Source organism: Oncorhynchus gorbuscha, unplaced genomic scaffold, assembly GCF_021184085.1.
Source record: "Oncorhynchus gorbuscha isolate QuinsamMale2020 ecotype Even-year unplaced genomic scaffold, OgorEven_v1.0 Un_scaffold_675, whole genome shotgun sequence".
In the NCBI taxonomy this organism is placed as follows: Eukaryota; Metazoa; Chordata; class Actinopteri; order Salmoniformes; family Salmonidae; genus Oncorhynchus; species Oncorhynchus gorbuscha.
This window is the reverse complement of record NW_025745761.1, coordinates 240,569-256,109: the sequence shown is the minus strand read 5'-3', so window position 1 is coordinate 256,109 and position 15,541 is coordinate 240,569. Positions and strand designations below refer to the sequence as shown.

The window sequence follows — 15,541 nt, the reverse complement described above, 5'->3', positions numbered from 1 at the left end:
GAATTTCCAAATGCCTGAAGATACCACGTTCATCTGTGCAAACAATAGTACGCAAGTATAAACACCATGGGACCACACAGCCGTCATACCGCTCAGGAAGGAGATGTGTTCTGTCTCCTAGAGATGAACGTACTTTGGTGCGAAAAGTGCAAATCAATCCCAATCACAAAAGTATCTATATCCACAGTAAAATGAGTACTATATCGACATAACCTGAAAGGCCGCTCAGCAAGGAAGAAGCCACTGCTCCAAAACCACCATAAAAAAGTCAGACTACAGATTGCAACTCCACATGGGGACAAAGATCAAACTTTTTGGAGAAAGGACCTCTGGTCTGATGAAACAAAAATGGAACTGTTTGGCCATCGTTATGTCTGGAGGAAAAAGGGGGAAGCTTGCAAGCCGAAGAACACCATCCCAACCATGAAGCACAGGGGTGGCAGCATCATGTTGTGGGGGTGCTTTGCTGCAGGAGGGACTGGTGCACTTCACAAAATAGATGGCGTCATGAGGTAGGAATATTATATGGATATATTGAAGAAACATCTCAAGAGATCAGTCGGGAAATTAACACTTGGTTGTGAATGGGTCTTCCAAATGGACAATGACCCCAAGCATACTTCCAAAGTTGTGGCAAAATGGCTTAAGGACAACAAAATCAAGGTACTAGAGTGGCCATCACAAAGCCTGGAGCTCAATCCTATAAAAAGCGTGTGCGAGCAAGGAGGCCTACAAGCCTGACTCAGTTACACCAGCTCTGTCAGGAGGAATGGGCCAAAATTCACCCAACTTATTGTGGGAAGCTTGTGGAAGGCTACTGGAAACATTTGACCCAAGTTAAATTTAAAGGCAATGCTACCAAATACTAATTGAGAGTAACTTCTGACCAACTGGGAATGTGATGAAAGAAATAAAAGCTGAAATAAATAATTCTCTCTACTATTATTCTGACATTTCACATTCTTAAAATAAAGTGGTGATCCTAACGGACCCTAAGACAGGGAATTTTTACTAGGATTAAATGTCAGGAATTGTGAAAAACTCAGTTTAAATGTACTTGGCTAAGGTGTATGTAAACTTCCGACGTCAACTGTATATCCTTAAAAGTACATCAATATTCTTCATGTGTTATAGTAGTACATCAAGACAATGAATATGTTATAGTCCATCTTTATCCTGAATATAAATGTTTAAAATACATCTATAAGTCTAAATACACAGTTCAAACTAAGGTTCTCAGGGCATAAAACACTCCACAGACACGGATTCAGAGTGAGTTTATTATTATTATTTCAGTAAACAAACATGTCCATACAGCCATCTGCATGAGATATCAAGTGTGTTGACAGTCTGGCCTCTGCATGGATATCAAGTGTGTTGACAGTCTGGCCTCTGCATGAGATATCAAGTGTGTTGACAGTCTGGCCATCTGCATGAGATATCAAGTGTGTTGACAGTCTGGCCTCTGCATGAGCACAAGTGTTTTGACAGTCTGGCCTCTGCAGTGATATCAAGTGTGTTGACAGTCTGGCCTCTGCATGAGATATCAACTGACAGTCTGGCCTCTGCAGTGGTTATCAAGCAGCACTGACAGTCTGGCCTCTGCATGAGATATCAAGTGCACTGACAGTCTGGCCTCTGCAGTGGTTCGTAACGCAGCACTGACAGTCTGGCCTCTGCAGTGGTTCGTAACGCAGCACTGACAGTCTGGCCTCTGCAGTGGTTCGTAACGCAGCACTGACAGTCTGGCCTCTGCAGTGGTTCGTAACGCAGCACTGACAGTCTGGCCTCTGCAGTGGTTATAACGCAGCACTGACAGTCTGGCCTCTGCAGTGGTTCAGCAGCACTGACAGTCTGGCGTAACGCTGACAGTCTGGCCTCTGCACGCAGCACTGACAGTCTGGCCTCTGCAGTGGTTCGTAACGCAGCACTGACAGTCTGGCCTCTGCAGTGGTTGCGTAACGCAGCACTGACAGTCTGGCCTCTGCAGTGGTTCGTAACGCAGCACTGACAGTCTGGCCTCTGCAGTGGTTCGTAACGCAGCACTGACAGTCTGGCCTCTGCAGTGGTTCGTAACGCAGCACTGACAGTCTGGCCTCTGCAGTGGTTCGTAACGCAGCACTGACAGTCTGGCCTCTGCAGTGGTTCGTAACGCAGCACTGACAGTCTGGCCTCTGCAGTGGTTCGTAACGCAGCACTGACAGTCTGGCCTCTGCAGTGGTTGACAGTCTGGCCTCTGCGCAGCACTGACAGTCTGGCCTCTGCAGTGGTTCGTAACGCAGCACTGACAGTCTGGCCTCTGCAGTGGTTCGTAACGCAGCACTGACAGTCTGGCCTCTGCAGTGGTTCGTAACGCAGCACTGACAGTCTGGCCTCTGCAGTGGTTCGTAACGCAGCACTGACAGTCTGGCCTCTGCAGTGGTTCGTAACGCAGCACTGACAGTCTGGCCTCTGCAGTGGTTGACAGTCTGGTAACGCAGCACTGACAGTCTGGCCTCTGCAGTGGTTCGTAACGCAGCACTGACAGTCTGGCCTCTGCAGTGGTTCGTAACGCAGCACTGACAGTCTGGCCTCTGCAGTGGTTCGTAACGCAGCACTGACAGTCTGGCCTCTGCAGTGGTTCGTAACGCAGCACTGACAGTCTGGCCTCTGCAGTGGTTCATAACGCAGCACTGACAGTCTGGCCTCTGCAGTGGTTCGCACTGAAGTCTGGCCTCTGCGCAGCACTGACAGTCTGGCCTCTGCAGTGGTTCGTAACGCAGCACTGACAGTCTGGCCTCTGCAGTGGTTCGTAACGCAGCACTGACAGTCTGGCCTCTGCAGTGGTTCGTAACGCAGCACTGACAGTCTGGCCTCTGCAGTGGTTCGTAACACACCCCGACAGACTAAAAGGAGCATTTAGACTAACCAACCAAAAGAGACTGAAGCTTTGATTTTGGGACAACGGTACAGAACACAGGGTTTTTTATTTCAAAGTGACGTATGGTACACAGCCTTGGACAGGAGTATCATAAATACAGGCTTTTCTGTTCCCCTTCCCCTACCAGCAACTCCTGTTCCCCTCTCTCCTCTTCCTCACCCCCCCTCCTCTTCCTCCTGGTGGTATTAACAGGGGTGATGGTCTGGTACTCGCTTCCTACAATGGGAAAGAGGGAGGAATCAGTAAAAAGGAGAATCACTACGTTTTACAGGAAGGAAAACAACCTACTCACCATTTCAGAGCAGTAAGCAAATGATCAACTTACAAAATGAGAACAACTGCACTTGCAAAGCATGTTTTTGACCATCTACTGCAAAGCAGTTTGGGAAAACAAGGATTCTCTACTCTAGTCATGTGGTAGACTGCCATCTGTAGACTTGACCAATCAGAATGAACCAGGCACTGAGGATAGAAGCAGAATACAAGGAACATTCTGGCAGCGGAAGACACTGGACCTGTTATCCCTCCAGACAGGAGAACATTCTGGTAGTGGAAGACACTGGACCTGTTATCCCTCCAGACAGGAGAACATTCTGGTAGTGGAAGACACTGGACCTGTTATCCCTCCAGACAGGAGAACATTCTGGTAGTGGAAGACACTGGGCCTGTTATCCCTCCAGACAGCAGAACATTCTGGTAGTGGAAGACACTGGACCTGTTATCCCTCCAGACAGGAGAACATTCTGGTAGTGGAAGACACTGGGCCTGTTATCCCTCCAGACAGCAGAACATTCTGGTAGTGGAAGACACTGGGCCTGTTATCCCTCCAGACAGCAGAACATTCTGGTAGTGGAAGACACTGGACCTGTTATCCCTCCAGACAGGAGAACATTCTGGTAGTGGAAGACACTGGACCTGTTATCCCTCCAGACAGGAGAACATTCTGGTAGTGGAAGACACTGGACCTGTTATCCCTCCATAACAGACAGGAGAACATTCTGGTAGTGGAAGACACTGGACCTGTTATCCCTCCAGACAGGAGAACATTCTGGTAGTGGAAGACACTGGACCTGTTATCCCTCCAGACAGGAGAACATTCTGGTAGTGGAAGACACTGGACCTGTTATCCCTCCAGACAGCAGAACATTCTGGTAGTGGAAGACACTGGGCCTGTTATCCCTCCAGACAGCAGAACATTCTGGTAGTGGAAGACACTGGGCCTGTTATCCCTCCAGACAGGAGAACATTCTGGTAGTGGAAGACACTGGACCTGTTATCCCTCCAGACAGCAGAACATTCTGGTAGTGGAAGACACTGGACCTGTTATCCCTCCATAACAGACAGGAGAACATTCTGGTAGTGGAAGACACTGGACCTGTTATCCCTCCAGACAGGAGAACATTCTGGTAGTGGAAGACACTGGACCTGTTATCCCTCCATAACAGACAGGAGAACATTCTGGTAGTGGAAGACACTGGACCTGTTATCCCTCCATAACAGACAGGAGAACATTCTGGTAGTGGAAGACACTGGACCTGTTATCCCTCCAGACAGGAGAACATTCTGGTAGTGGAAGACACTGGACCTGTTATCCCTCCAGACAGGAGAACATTCTGGTAGTGGAAGACACTGGACCTGTTATCCCTCCATAACAGACAGGAGAACATTCTGGTAGTGGAAGACACTGGACCTGTTATCCCTCCAGACAGGAGAACATTCTGGTAGTGGAAGACACTGGACCTGTTATCCCTCCAGACAGGAGAACATTCTGGTAGTGGAAGACACTGGACCTGTTATCCCTCCAGACAGGAGAACAGGGAGACAGCGGGCATGCCAGGAATGGAGGTTTAACTCAGGCTGCACCTACAGCAAGGATTTCTGGGATATCTGGAACAATAAAAGAGAGCTGCAGGGTGTGTGTGTGTGTCAGGGGTTGGTCCTCACCTGGGAGCAGCCTTGATGATGTTGTCGACGCGGAGGATCATCTCTGCAGCCTCGGCAGCAGACAGCAGAACCTGCCTCTTGACCTGGAAGCTCTCTGTCACCCCCATCTCTGACATGTCACCGATGGTACCCTGGTTCATATCTGAGGGACCCGGGAAGACGGACGCAGACAGACAGACGCAGACAGACAGAGGACAGGACATGAGCCTAAGTGTGATGCATCAGATTCACATATTCAATCCGTTTTAATTCATCTGGCCCCATTCAAATAAGATGACTACAAGAAAAGGTCAAAGGAAGGAGAATGAGGCACATGCCAAAAGGCCGGTTTGAAACATCTAGGAGAGCGGTGTCCTGAGACGGTACTCACTCAGACCCATGGTGGTTTTCCCCTCCTGGTGAGCAGCTCTCAGCTGGGCCACCAGATCGGCGCTGTCGTAGCCGGCGTTGTCTGCGATGATGGTGGGCAGCATCCGAAGAGCTTTGGCGAAGGACTCCATGGCCACAGCCTCTTTGCCCGGTGTCCTGAGAGCCAGGTCTGTCACCACCTTGGCCATCAGCATCTCAGAGCAGCCTGGAGGGACAGCAGAGTGGTGATTCTCACACTGGGTTCAGACAGTAGGGGGGGGCTGTGTTGAACTTGTTGTTGGACTTTCAGCCTGTTATTTCCCCAGATGGGCAGTGTGTGTGTGTGTGTGTATAGACCTCACCTCCTCCGTAGACGGTACGTGTCTCCTTGACGGTCTGAGCCAGGACACACAGGGCGTCGTGGAGAGACCTCTCGGCCTCGTCCAGGATCTGCTGTGTGGCTCCACGCAGCACCACGGTACACGCCTCACCTGGGAGAGGCAAAGATGGGCAGGACTTACAATCCAGAGAAAACACGAAGAGGATAAATCCCTGACCATCAAGCCGTTATCCTACTATAAACCTCAGAAGTATAACCCATTTCTAAGCCAGCCAGCCGTTGTATCACTGACTCATGGCCACTCAATCACACTTCTGTATTTAATAAGAATATTTAATTCATTCAGATCTAGGATGTGTTATTTTAGTGTTCCCTTTATGTTTTTGAGCAGTGTATATATATATATAACACACACACAGTCCACTAGTTTTGTGCACTGACGCAACATTGGCTGTAATGAAGGTGTCATGAAGCCAGTTTGCTGCGTCGACCTGATTTTCATTTAGGAGGTTATTAACCAGTAATAACAGCACAGTGTGAAGCTGCTACACCTTCTCAATCCTCCCAGAGCCCCTGCACACACACACACACACACACACACACACACACACACACACACACACACACACACACACACACACACACACACACACACACACACACACACACACACCCACACCCACACCCACACCCACACCCACACCCATACCCACACCTCACCTGGGAGAGGCAAAGATGGTCAGGACTTAGAATCCAGAGAAAATACGAGGATAAATCCCTGACCATCAAGCCGTTATCCTACTATAAACCTCAGAAGTATAACCCATTTCTAAGTCAGCCGTTTGTATCAACACTGACCCATGGCCACTCCTGAGAAGTGGATCAGAGTGTCCTCGCCGATCATCACCTCCTCGATCAGCTTGCAGTGGCCCAACTTCACCAGCTCGGGGTGGTCGAAGGTGGACGTGATCTCTCCCCCCGTGACGAGAGCCAGGCGCTCCACTCCGGAGAAGTCCGCGTGTTCTATCGCCATGACGCCTGCCGCAGCAAACAGCTGCTCTGGGTAGTTGTAGATCAGCTGTCTGGTGATCAATCCTTATTGATTACTACATTACTCACAACACTGGAAAAACCCTTGATGAATAGGTGAACTTGTACTTAGTGTGTGTGTGGTGTAGTGTGGTGTGCGTGTGCGGTGTGTGTATGTACTTAGTACGTGCGTGTGTGTGTGTGGTGTGTGTGTATATGTACTTAGTACGTGCGTTGGGGTGTGTGTGTGTGTATGTACTTAGTACGTGTGTGTGTGGTTGTGGTGTGTGGTTTATGTACTTAGTACGTGTGTGTGGTGTGTGTGTATGTATGTACATAGTACGTGTGGTGTGCGTGTACCTGTTGATGAAGCAGTTGATCCCGTGCTTGAGGATCCGTTCCACCTTCTCCTTCATCTTCTCTTTCTCAGCCATCTCTATCTCCGCCACCTTGGCCGTGGAGTCCACACGCACTCTGGAGCCGAAGATCTGACACAAGACCATACAGCTGGTTGGTTACAAACGGAAAGGGGGATTTTCACAACACTTCTTAAGAGGCTAATAGGAGATAGTAGGGATGAATATCAGGGACGGATTTAAATCTGATTCACTCAGCTGGAATTTAAAAACAAAAACATGTTCCTTGTTGTTTTTCCAAAGGGAAAATTGGAACAGGAGTTTACAGTTGACTTCCTGATTTGATAAAGAATTGCTGGTCTGTAACCCTGAGAGCAAATAAAAAGGTCAAACCTTGATCTTATCGGTGTCCATGCCCGTGTTGGAGATGAGGATGTTGACGTTCTCCAGCCTCTTGGGCTGGTTCACACCAATCTTCTTGTCCAGCAGAAAGCCTACCGAGACAACCAACACATGAAGCTACATTAAAACACAACACAGAGTAGATGTTAGAACAATCTGTCCTCTAACTAAGAGTGGTTCACACACACACATATATATTATAATTAATGTTTATATATATAACACACACACACACATATATCACACACACACACATATATATCACACACACATATATATACACACACACACATATATATCACACACACACACACACACACACACACACATATATATACACACATATATATACCCACATATACACTGCTCAAAAAAATAAAGGGAACACTTAAACAACACACTGTATCTCCAAGTCAATCACATTTCTGTATTTAATAAGAATATTTCATTCATTCAGATCTAGGATGTGTTATTTTAGTGTTCCCTTTATGTTTTTGAGCAGTGTACATATATATATATATATATATCACACACTACACACACACCACTAGTTTTGTGCACTGACGCAACATTGGCTGTAATGAAGGTCTCATGAAGCCAGTTTGCTGCGTCGACCTGATTTTCATTTAGGAGGTTATTAACCAGTAATAACAGCACAGTGTGAAGCTGCTACACCTTCTCAATCCTCCCAGAGCCCCTGCACACCCCCCCGGGTCAGACTAAAGCTCTTTAGACCTATTCATTAGGTCACACCGTAGCAAAGGTTTAGCAACGTGAACCCCCCCCAACGTTTCTTATTGGCCATCTTCAGGTAATCCCTCCCCGTTTCAGTCAGTTTTACTTCCGTTTGGTACCCTGATGAATATGACCCAGATGAGACCAACTGCCGTTTTCTGTCAGAGGCAGAAATATGCATCAGCCTCCCCAGTGGTCTCACCTTCGTCCAGGTAGGAGTCGATGAGGCTGCCTCCGAGCTTCTTGATGACGTGGATGGCCTCCAGGTTACCGGAGCTCTTCAGCCGGAGCACGGCCTCCACAGCCAGCTTGGCAAAGTGGTCCTTGTGGTGGGTCAGCAGCTTGGACGACAGGGTGGTGCGGGAGATGTTCAGGAGGTCCTCCTGGAACTTCACCTGGTCGTTACTGAGGGGAGAATAAACAGGAGGAGAGGGAGAATAAACAGGAGGAGAGGGAGAATAAACAGGAAGAGAGGGAAAATAAACAGGAGGAGGGGGGTAGGATGGTATTTTTCACAGCTTAGCAATGTGTGTAGTCTTTCTTTATGGTTTTGGATGGGTGATTACTCATCTATGCAAGAGCCTATTAAGAACGTATAACATCTCATGACATTAGCGGAGTTGTGTGATAGAGACCTCGTAGTTAAACATGACATCTAGAAATGCTTCATCATTGTAGGCCTACCCATGATCCACAGCAGCCTCCTTCAGAGCCTGGCGGGCTGCCTGGGTGGCCTTCCTCCAGCCAGAGATTATGATCTGAGGGTGGATCTTCTTGGCGATGAGGAGCTCAGCTTCCTAAAAGACAAGACACCAGGGTTGTATTCATTTGGGTACACCGTAGAAAACCCATTTTGCAATGGGAACATTGCACATTATTGGATCGTTGATAACTTAAGGAAGTATCACCAAGACAACGCACTACAGCTGGTGTTGATAACGGTTTTACTCCCAGGAGTTAATCTCTTCACAACAGACTGCAATGTGAAATACAGTATTAGCTAGATGTGCTGAAGAGGGTGATTAAGGGTTGTTAAGTAAATCATCCACTCTTACCCTGAGCAGTTCAGCAGCCAATACCGTGACAGAGGTGGTGCCGTCTCCAACCTCATCATCCTGGGTCTTAGACATGTCTGGAAGACAGAAGGTGTAAAGGATCAGAGAGGGTCTAGGACATGTCTGGAAGACAGGAGGACTAAAGGACCAGAGAGGACAACAACAGTGTCCAGAAAGACAGCATAGCAGAGGGCCACTGCCTTGGGGAGCAGCATTACACCGTGTGCAGGCCTTTCATATTTCCCTACAACCACATAGTTCAACTGGTGAACACAACACTCACCAACCAGAGAAATACACAACGCAGAGGACGAAAAGTCTGAGTAATAACGATCAATGGAAAGTGTTTTTGTAATAGGGGATTAACGATCAATGGAAATAATGTTTTTATATAATAGGGGATTAACGATCAATGGAAATAGTGTGTTTATGTAATAGGGGATTAACGATCAATGGAAATAGTGTGTTTTATGTAATAGGGGATTAACGATCAATGGAAATAGTGTGTTTTATGTAATAGGGGATTAACGATCAATGGAAATAGTGTGTTTTATGTAATAGGGGATTAACGATCAATGGAAATAGTGTGTTTTATGTAATAGGGGATTAACGATCAATGGAAATAGTGTGTTTTATGTAATAGGGGATTAACGATCAATGGAAAGTGTGTTTTATGTAATAGGGGATTAACGATCAATGGAAAGTGTTTATGTAATAGGGGATTAACGATCAATGGAAATAGTGTTTTTATGTAATAGGGGATTAACGATCAATGGAAATAGTGTTTTATGTAATAGGGGATTAACGATCAATGGAAATAGTGTGTTTTATGTAATAGGGGATTAACGATCAATGGAAATAGTGTGTTTTATGTAATAGGGGATTAACAATCAATGGAAATAGTGTTTTTTATATAATAGGGGATTAACGATCAATGGAAATAGTGTGTTTTATATAATAGGGGATAAATGATCAATGGGTCAGACACAATTTCAGTCCGGGACTCATAGCTACATGGCAAGTTCTCATTGGTCCAAATTGTTTATACATTGAACCTGAAATAGGATACTTGTTATTTAGCCACGGGCCCAGTTTCATTTCAGGGAATTATAATTCCTCAACCACAGGCTAGGGCTGGGTTATAATGTACATCCTGTCCCCTTGTTCTGTGGGGAGAATCACAGGAGAGAATCACTGAGGACAGGGGAGAATCACAGGAGAGAATCCTCTTCGAGAATCACTGAGGACAGGGGAGAATGAACAATTCCTCTTTGAATAAATCCTATTCTCCTCCCCCTGATTTGCTTTGGGGTCCGTGTTATTGAAGAGTAACATCAACTGCTAACACTGGTGAACATCAAAACTCACCAACCAACACTTTGGCAGCGGGGTTGTCAACTCCGATGGCTTTGAGGATGGTGGCCCCATCATTGGTGACTGTAACAGTTCCCTCCCTGCCACCTCCGATAAGGATCTTGTCCTGCAAGGTTGTTATTTATTTATATATATATTTATTTAACCAGGTGGGCAAGTTGAGAACAAGTTCTCATTTACAACTGCGACCTGGCCAAGAGAAAGCAACACAGTGTGACAAAAACAACAGAGTTACACATAAACAAACGTACAGTCAATAACACAATAGAAACATCTATGTACAGTGTGTGCAAATGTAGTAAGATTTGGGAGGTAAGGCAATAAATACGCCATAATACAAAATACAATTTAGCATTAACACTAGAGATACTGGGGTGCAAAAGAGCAAAAATAAAGAAATAACAATTTGGGGATGAGGTAGTTGGGTGGGCTATTTACAGATGGGCTGTGTTCAGGTGCAGTGATCGGTAAGCTGCTCTGACAGCTGATGCTTAAAGTTGGTGAGGGAGATATAAGTCTCCAGCTTGATGACTTTTGCAATTCGTTCCAGTCATTGGCAGCAGAGAACTGGAAGGAAAGGCTGCCAAAGGGGGTGTTGGCTTTGGGGACGGACAGTCAATGTGAGTTTGAGCCATGCAAACTATACCTTTGTTCTAGTTGAGTTGATCAAGTCATGCTATGCACTTAGGGATTGTTGTTTTTGGTTTGTTAGTATAATTGTTCATAATTGGTAATTTGGTATGAATAATTAATTGATGTCAATGACAGACTTGCTGAGTGATGCATACCATTCCTTTTGGTCCCAAGGTGCTCTTCACCAGATCTCCAATGGCGATGGCACCGATGAAGGACGACTGGAGAAAACCCAAAACATTAGTGTAGCCACGATATACCGGTAATATCACAGTACCAAAACATTAGTGTAGCCACGATATACCGGTAATATCACAGTACCAAAACATTAGTGTAGCACGATATACCGGTAATATCACAGGACCAAAACATTAGTGTAGCACGATATACCGGTAATATCACAGTACCAAAATATCAGTGTAGCCACGATATACCGGTAATATCACAGTACCAAAATATCAGTGTAGCCACGATATACCGGTAATATCACAGTACCAAAATATCAAGTGTAGCCACGATATACCGGTAATATCACAGTACCAAATCATTAGTGTAGCCACGATATACCGGTAATATCACAGTACCAAAACATTAGTGTAGCCACGATATACCAGTAATATCACAGTACCAAAACATTAGTGTAGCACGATGTACCGGTAATATCACAGTACCAAAATATCAATGTAGCCACGATATACCGGTAATATCACAGTACCAAATCATTAGTGTAGCCACGATATACCGGTAATATCACAGTACCAAAACATTAGTGTAGCCACGATATACCGGTAATATCACAGTACCAAAACATTAGTGTAGCCACGATATACCGGTAATATCACAGTACCAAAACATTAGTGTAGCACGATGTACCAGTAATATCACAGTACCAAAATATCACATGTAGCCACGATATACCGGTAATATCACAGTACCAAAACATTAGTGTAGCCACGATATACCGGTAATATCACAGTACCAAAACATCAGTGTAGCCACGATATACCGGTAATATCACAGTACCACAACATTAGTGTAGCACGATGTACCGGTAATATCACAGTACCAAAACATCAGTGTAGCACGATATACCGGTAATATCACAGTACCACAACATTAGTGTAGCCACGATGTACCGGTAATATCACAGTACCAAAACATTTTATGAATCCAACATTTTAGAATACTTGAATACCGTAGTACCATTTCATATGATACTACCACATTTTTCAGCCCTACAACGGGCACCTGTAATGTTAATAAAGTCAGTTTTGTATTTTATTTTTTAAACAGCCACTAGTCTCTTGTATGTGCTGATTCAATAATGTCCACTTGACTTTATGCGCGTGTCAGCGGTTGAGAGGACGATGCGCGTGTCAGCGGTTGAGAGGACGATGCGCGTGTCAGCGGTTGAGAGGACGATGCGCGTGTCAGCGGTTGAGAGGACGATGCGCGTGTCAGCGGTTGAGAGGACGATGCGCGTGTCAGCGGTTGAGAGGACGATGCGCGTGTCAGCGGTTGAGAGGCGGCGTGTCAGCGGAGGACGATGCGCGTGTCAGCGGTTGAGAGGATGCGCGTGTCAGCGGTTGAGAGGACGATGCGCGTGTCAGCGGTTGAGAGGACGATGCGCGTGTCAGGGGTTGAGAGGACGATGCGCGTGTCAGCGGTTGAGAGGACGATGCGCGTGTCAGCGGCTGAGAGGACGATGCGCGTGCCAGCGGCTGAGAGGACGATGCGCGTGCCAGCGCTGAGAGGACGATGCGCGTGCCAGCGGCTGAGAGGACGATGCGCGTGCCAGCGGCTGAGAGGACGATGCGCGTGCCAGCGGCTGAGAGGACGATGCGCGTGTCAGCGGCTGAGAGGACGATGCGCGTGTCAGCGGTTGAGAGGACGATGCGCGTGTCAGCGGTTGAGAGGACGATGCGCGTGTCAGCGGTTGAGAGGACGATGCGCGTGTCAGCGGTTGAGAGGACGATGCGCGTGTCAGCGGTTGAGAGGACGATGCGCGTGTCAGCGGTTGAGAGGACGATGCGCGTGTCAGCGGTTGAGAGGACGATGCGCGTGTCAGCGGTTGAGAGGACGATGCGCGTGTCAGCGGTTGAGAGGACGATGCGCGTGTCAGCGGTTGAGAGGACGATGCGCGTGTCAGCGGTTGAGAGGACGATGCGCGTGTCAGCGGTTGAGAGGACGATGCGCGTGTCAGCGGTTGAGAGGACGATGCGCGTGTCAGCGGTTGAGAGGACGATGCGCTTGTCAGCGGTTGAGAGGACGATGCGCGTGTTAGCGGTTGAGAGGACGATGTGCGTGTGAGTGTTTCTGAGAGGGAGGTTTCAGGCGGTGTTTTCTCCGTACTGCTACGATGACATCCAGATCATTATGCATGTATATTCCTTCCTACCATTACTCCAATCAGATCACAGATAGGCCTTTGCCAATATGAGCAAATCAGCTGTTCTATGCCGTATTCTATTATACAGTGTGAAGTTCAATTCTATGTGTTGTTCTGAGTAAAGGTGTGAATATCAGTGACATATGTTTGTGTGTAGCACATGTGTATAATGTTTAGAATATGGGAACAAGAGTCGGAGGGAAGGGACAAACAGGACATTAGGCCACTGAAATGTTTCCCCTGTGGTATCGCGATACTTGGCCTGGTACCGTAAGTAAAATGTTGGTATCGTGACAACATTACAAAACATTGTTATAAATGAATGGTACAGTAGAAAAGCAACTATTAATGTAGAATAATATAAAGGGAAAGGGGGATAATATACTAACATAACATAAACATCACAGAGCACTCAACTCACCAGACGGGCGGTCTCAGCTTTCTCCTCGTCAGCTCCTTGTCTGAAGATGTTCACTGGGGCCATGGATAGGGACGCCTGCAAGACAGGTTAGGATCTCAGACAACGCAATCTTCCCAGAGTCACACACCCGACGCAATGCAAACTGGTGAATGCTTGTGTAAAAAGTTACATCTTTTGACAATCTCTATGATAATATATTAATTAGGTCAAAGAAATATCCATAATCATGGTAGTGTCAAAATGACGAACATGTGTAAGAAGCCAAGGGCTGCTGACATAATTTGACAGGTTGATGTGAATGATGCATTGAAATGTCTAGACTCATGCTTACATTTTGTGTCAAAACAACAACAAAAATAGCAACATTGTGCCTTTGTTATCAAACTCAAAACTGTACATCGCCGACCATACATGGTCCTAGGTGGACTGTATGAACAGCAGTAGCATGGCGCTGTAACAAGGACCAGTTGATGACTCCACCCACTGCTCCTAAGAAACCGCTAGAAGCTTTGTGGCCCAAACCAACTGCGTTTTGGAAAACGCTATAGCTAGCCATGTAGCCTTCCTAGTTGTGTCATTGTGCAAGAACATGAACACTTTGAAATTTGTCGTGTCATGCTACTGTTAGATGGCCAAGCCCAACAAGTAGTTAGCTAGCTAACTACAAATCTAGGGATACTGACGGGAGACAATGTAGCTTAGCTCGTTAGCCCTTTAGCAAGTTTGTAATAAATAAAATACAAATAATAATTACGTTGCTACGTTCATTCAAAGTTCATCTGGTTTCAGGTGAAAATGAATTTTTCTACATCAGGCTTGATTTTTCTGTTGATCACATAATGCCATCGACATAAAATGACCACATGACGCTATTAGCTAACCGGCTCCCTTAGCATGCTAACTAGTGGACCCATGTGCTTCCTCGGTCAATGTTACACCCGTCAGAAATAAATAAATTAACAAAAACCCATATTTATGCAAGATACTGCAAGTTTAAGATAACGTTGTTTTTACTCAGTGTAGTTAACGATTACAATAATGTCGTTGAAATAAAATGTTTATAAACGGAACAAAGAGGTTCGCTTACCATGATTTCTGTGAGTTTGATAGCGGACGCCTCGCACGCACCGGGAAGGAACAAGTAGGAGTGACGCAGCGACGTAAGGACACGCCAGGGCAAAGGTGCGTTCGATTTTGTAGCCCCGGGGGACAGCGTTTGCACTTTTGGTACAATATCTCTCCGCTCTGCCGATCCGGCATGTAGGATGAGCTAAATCAAATCCACCTAATTTAGAGAGTATTTTGCAGATTGTGCGAATTCACTGCACACCCCTCTCTTCTCTTCAAACCAATGCAGAATAAATTATTTCAAATACTATTTTTTATACAGTAACCTACTATACTCAGGTTTATGAGTAATAAGATTTGATCTTCAAAAACCAGTGAATAAGATAACATTTTGACAAAATAAGCATAAACCTCATGTTTATACATAATGTACACAGTTACATGTACCCCAAACAAAACACCACTGTCATTCAAACAATTTGGCAATGTTTTTAATAGAAAATATGATAACTAGGATTATTGGCCCC

The 15,541-nt window shown here is 46.1% G+C and overlaps 2 protein-coding genes and 2 non-coding genes across 4 annotated transcripts; all 4 read right to left on the bottom strand.

The window, feature by feature from the left end:
• Nucleotides 1-1,614: 1,614 nt before the first annotated feature.
• On the bottom strand, nt 1,615-2,858 carry LOC124019767. The gene is made up of 4 exons (XM_046335190.1): nt 2,740-2,858; nt 2,496-2,685; nt 2,260-2,449; nt 1,615-2,210 (listed from the first exon to the last, which is right to left on the bottom strand). Exons 2-4 carry the CDS (start codon nt 2,661-2,663, stop codon nt 1,615-1,617), a joined length of 954 nt encoding a protein of 317 aa, XP_046191146.1. The 5' UTR covers nt 2,664-2,685; nt 2,740-2,858.
• Nucleotides 2,859-2,933: 75 nt separating this feature from the next.
• LOC124019761 (T-complex protein 1 subunit beta) lies at nt 2,934-15,125 on the bottom strand. The gene is made up of 14 exons (XM_046335185.1): nt 15,034-15,125; nt 13,947-14,021; nt 11,292-11,357; nt 10,498-10,609; nt 9,130-9,206; nt 8,759-8,871; nt 8,277-8,479; nt 7,331-7,431; nt 6,942-7,069; nt 6,411-6,634; nt 5,575-5,703; nt 5,235-5,438; nt 4,865-5,006; nt 2,934-3,136 (listed from the first exon to the last, which is right to left on the bottom strand). The coding sequence occupies exons 1-14, from the start codon at nt 15,034-15,036 to the stop codon at nt 3,106-3,108; spliced, it is 1,608 nt and encodes a 535-aa protein (XP_046191141.1). The 5' UTR covers nt 15,037-15,125; the 3' UTR covers nt 2,934-3,105.
• On the bottom strand, nt 5,977-6,118 carry LOC124019772. Its single transcript, XR_006835842.1, has one exon. It is a non-coding gene; the product is annotated as a small nucleolar RNA SNORA47 (small nucleolar RNA).
• Nucleotides 7,888-8,029, bottom strand: LOC124019771. The gene has a single exon (XR_006835841.1). It is a non-coding gene; the product is annotated as a small nucleolar RNA SNORA47 (small nucleolar RNA).
• Nucleotides 15,126-15,541: the final 416 nt, after the last annotated feature.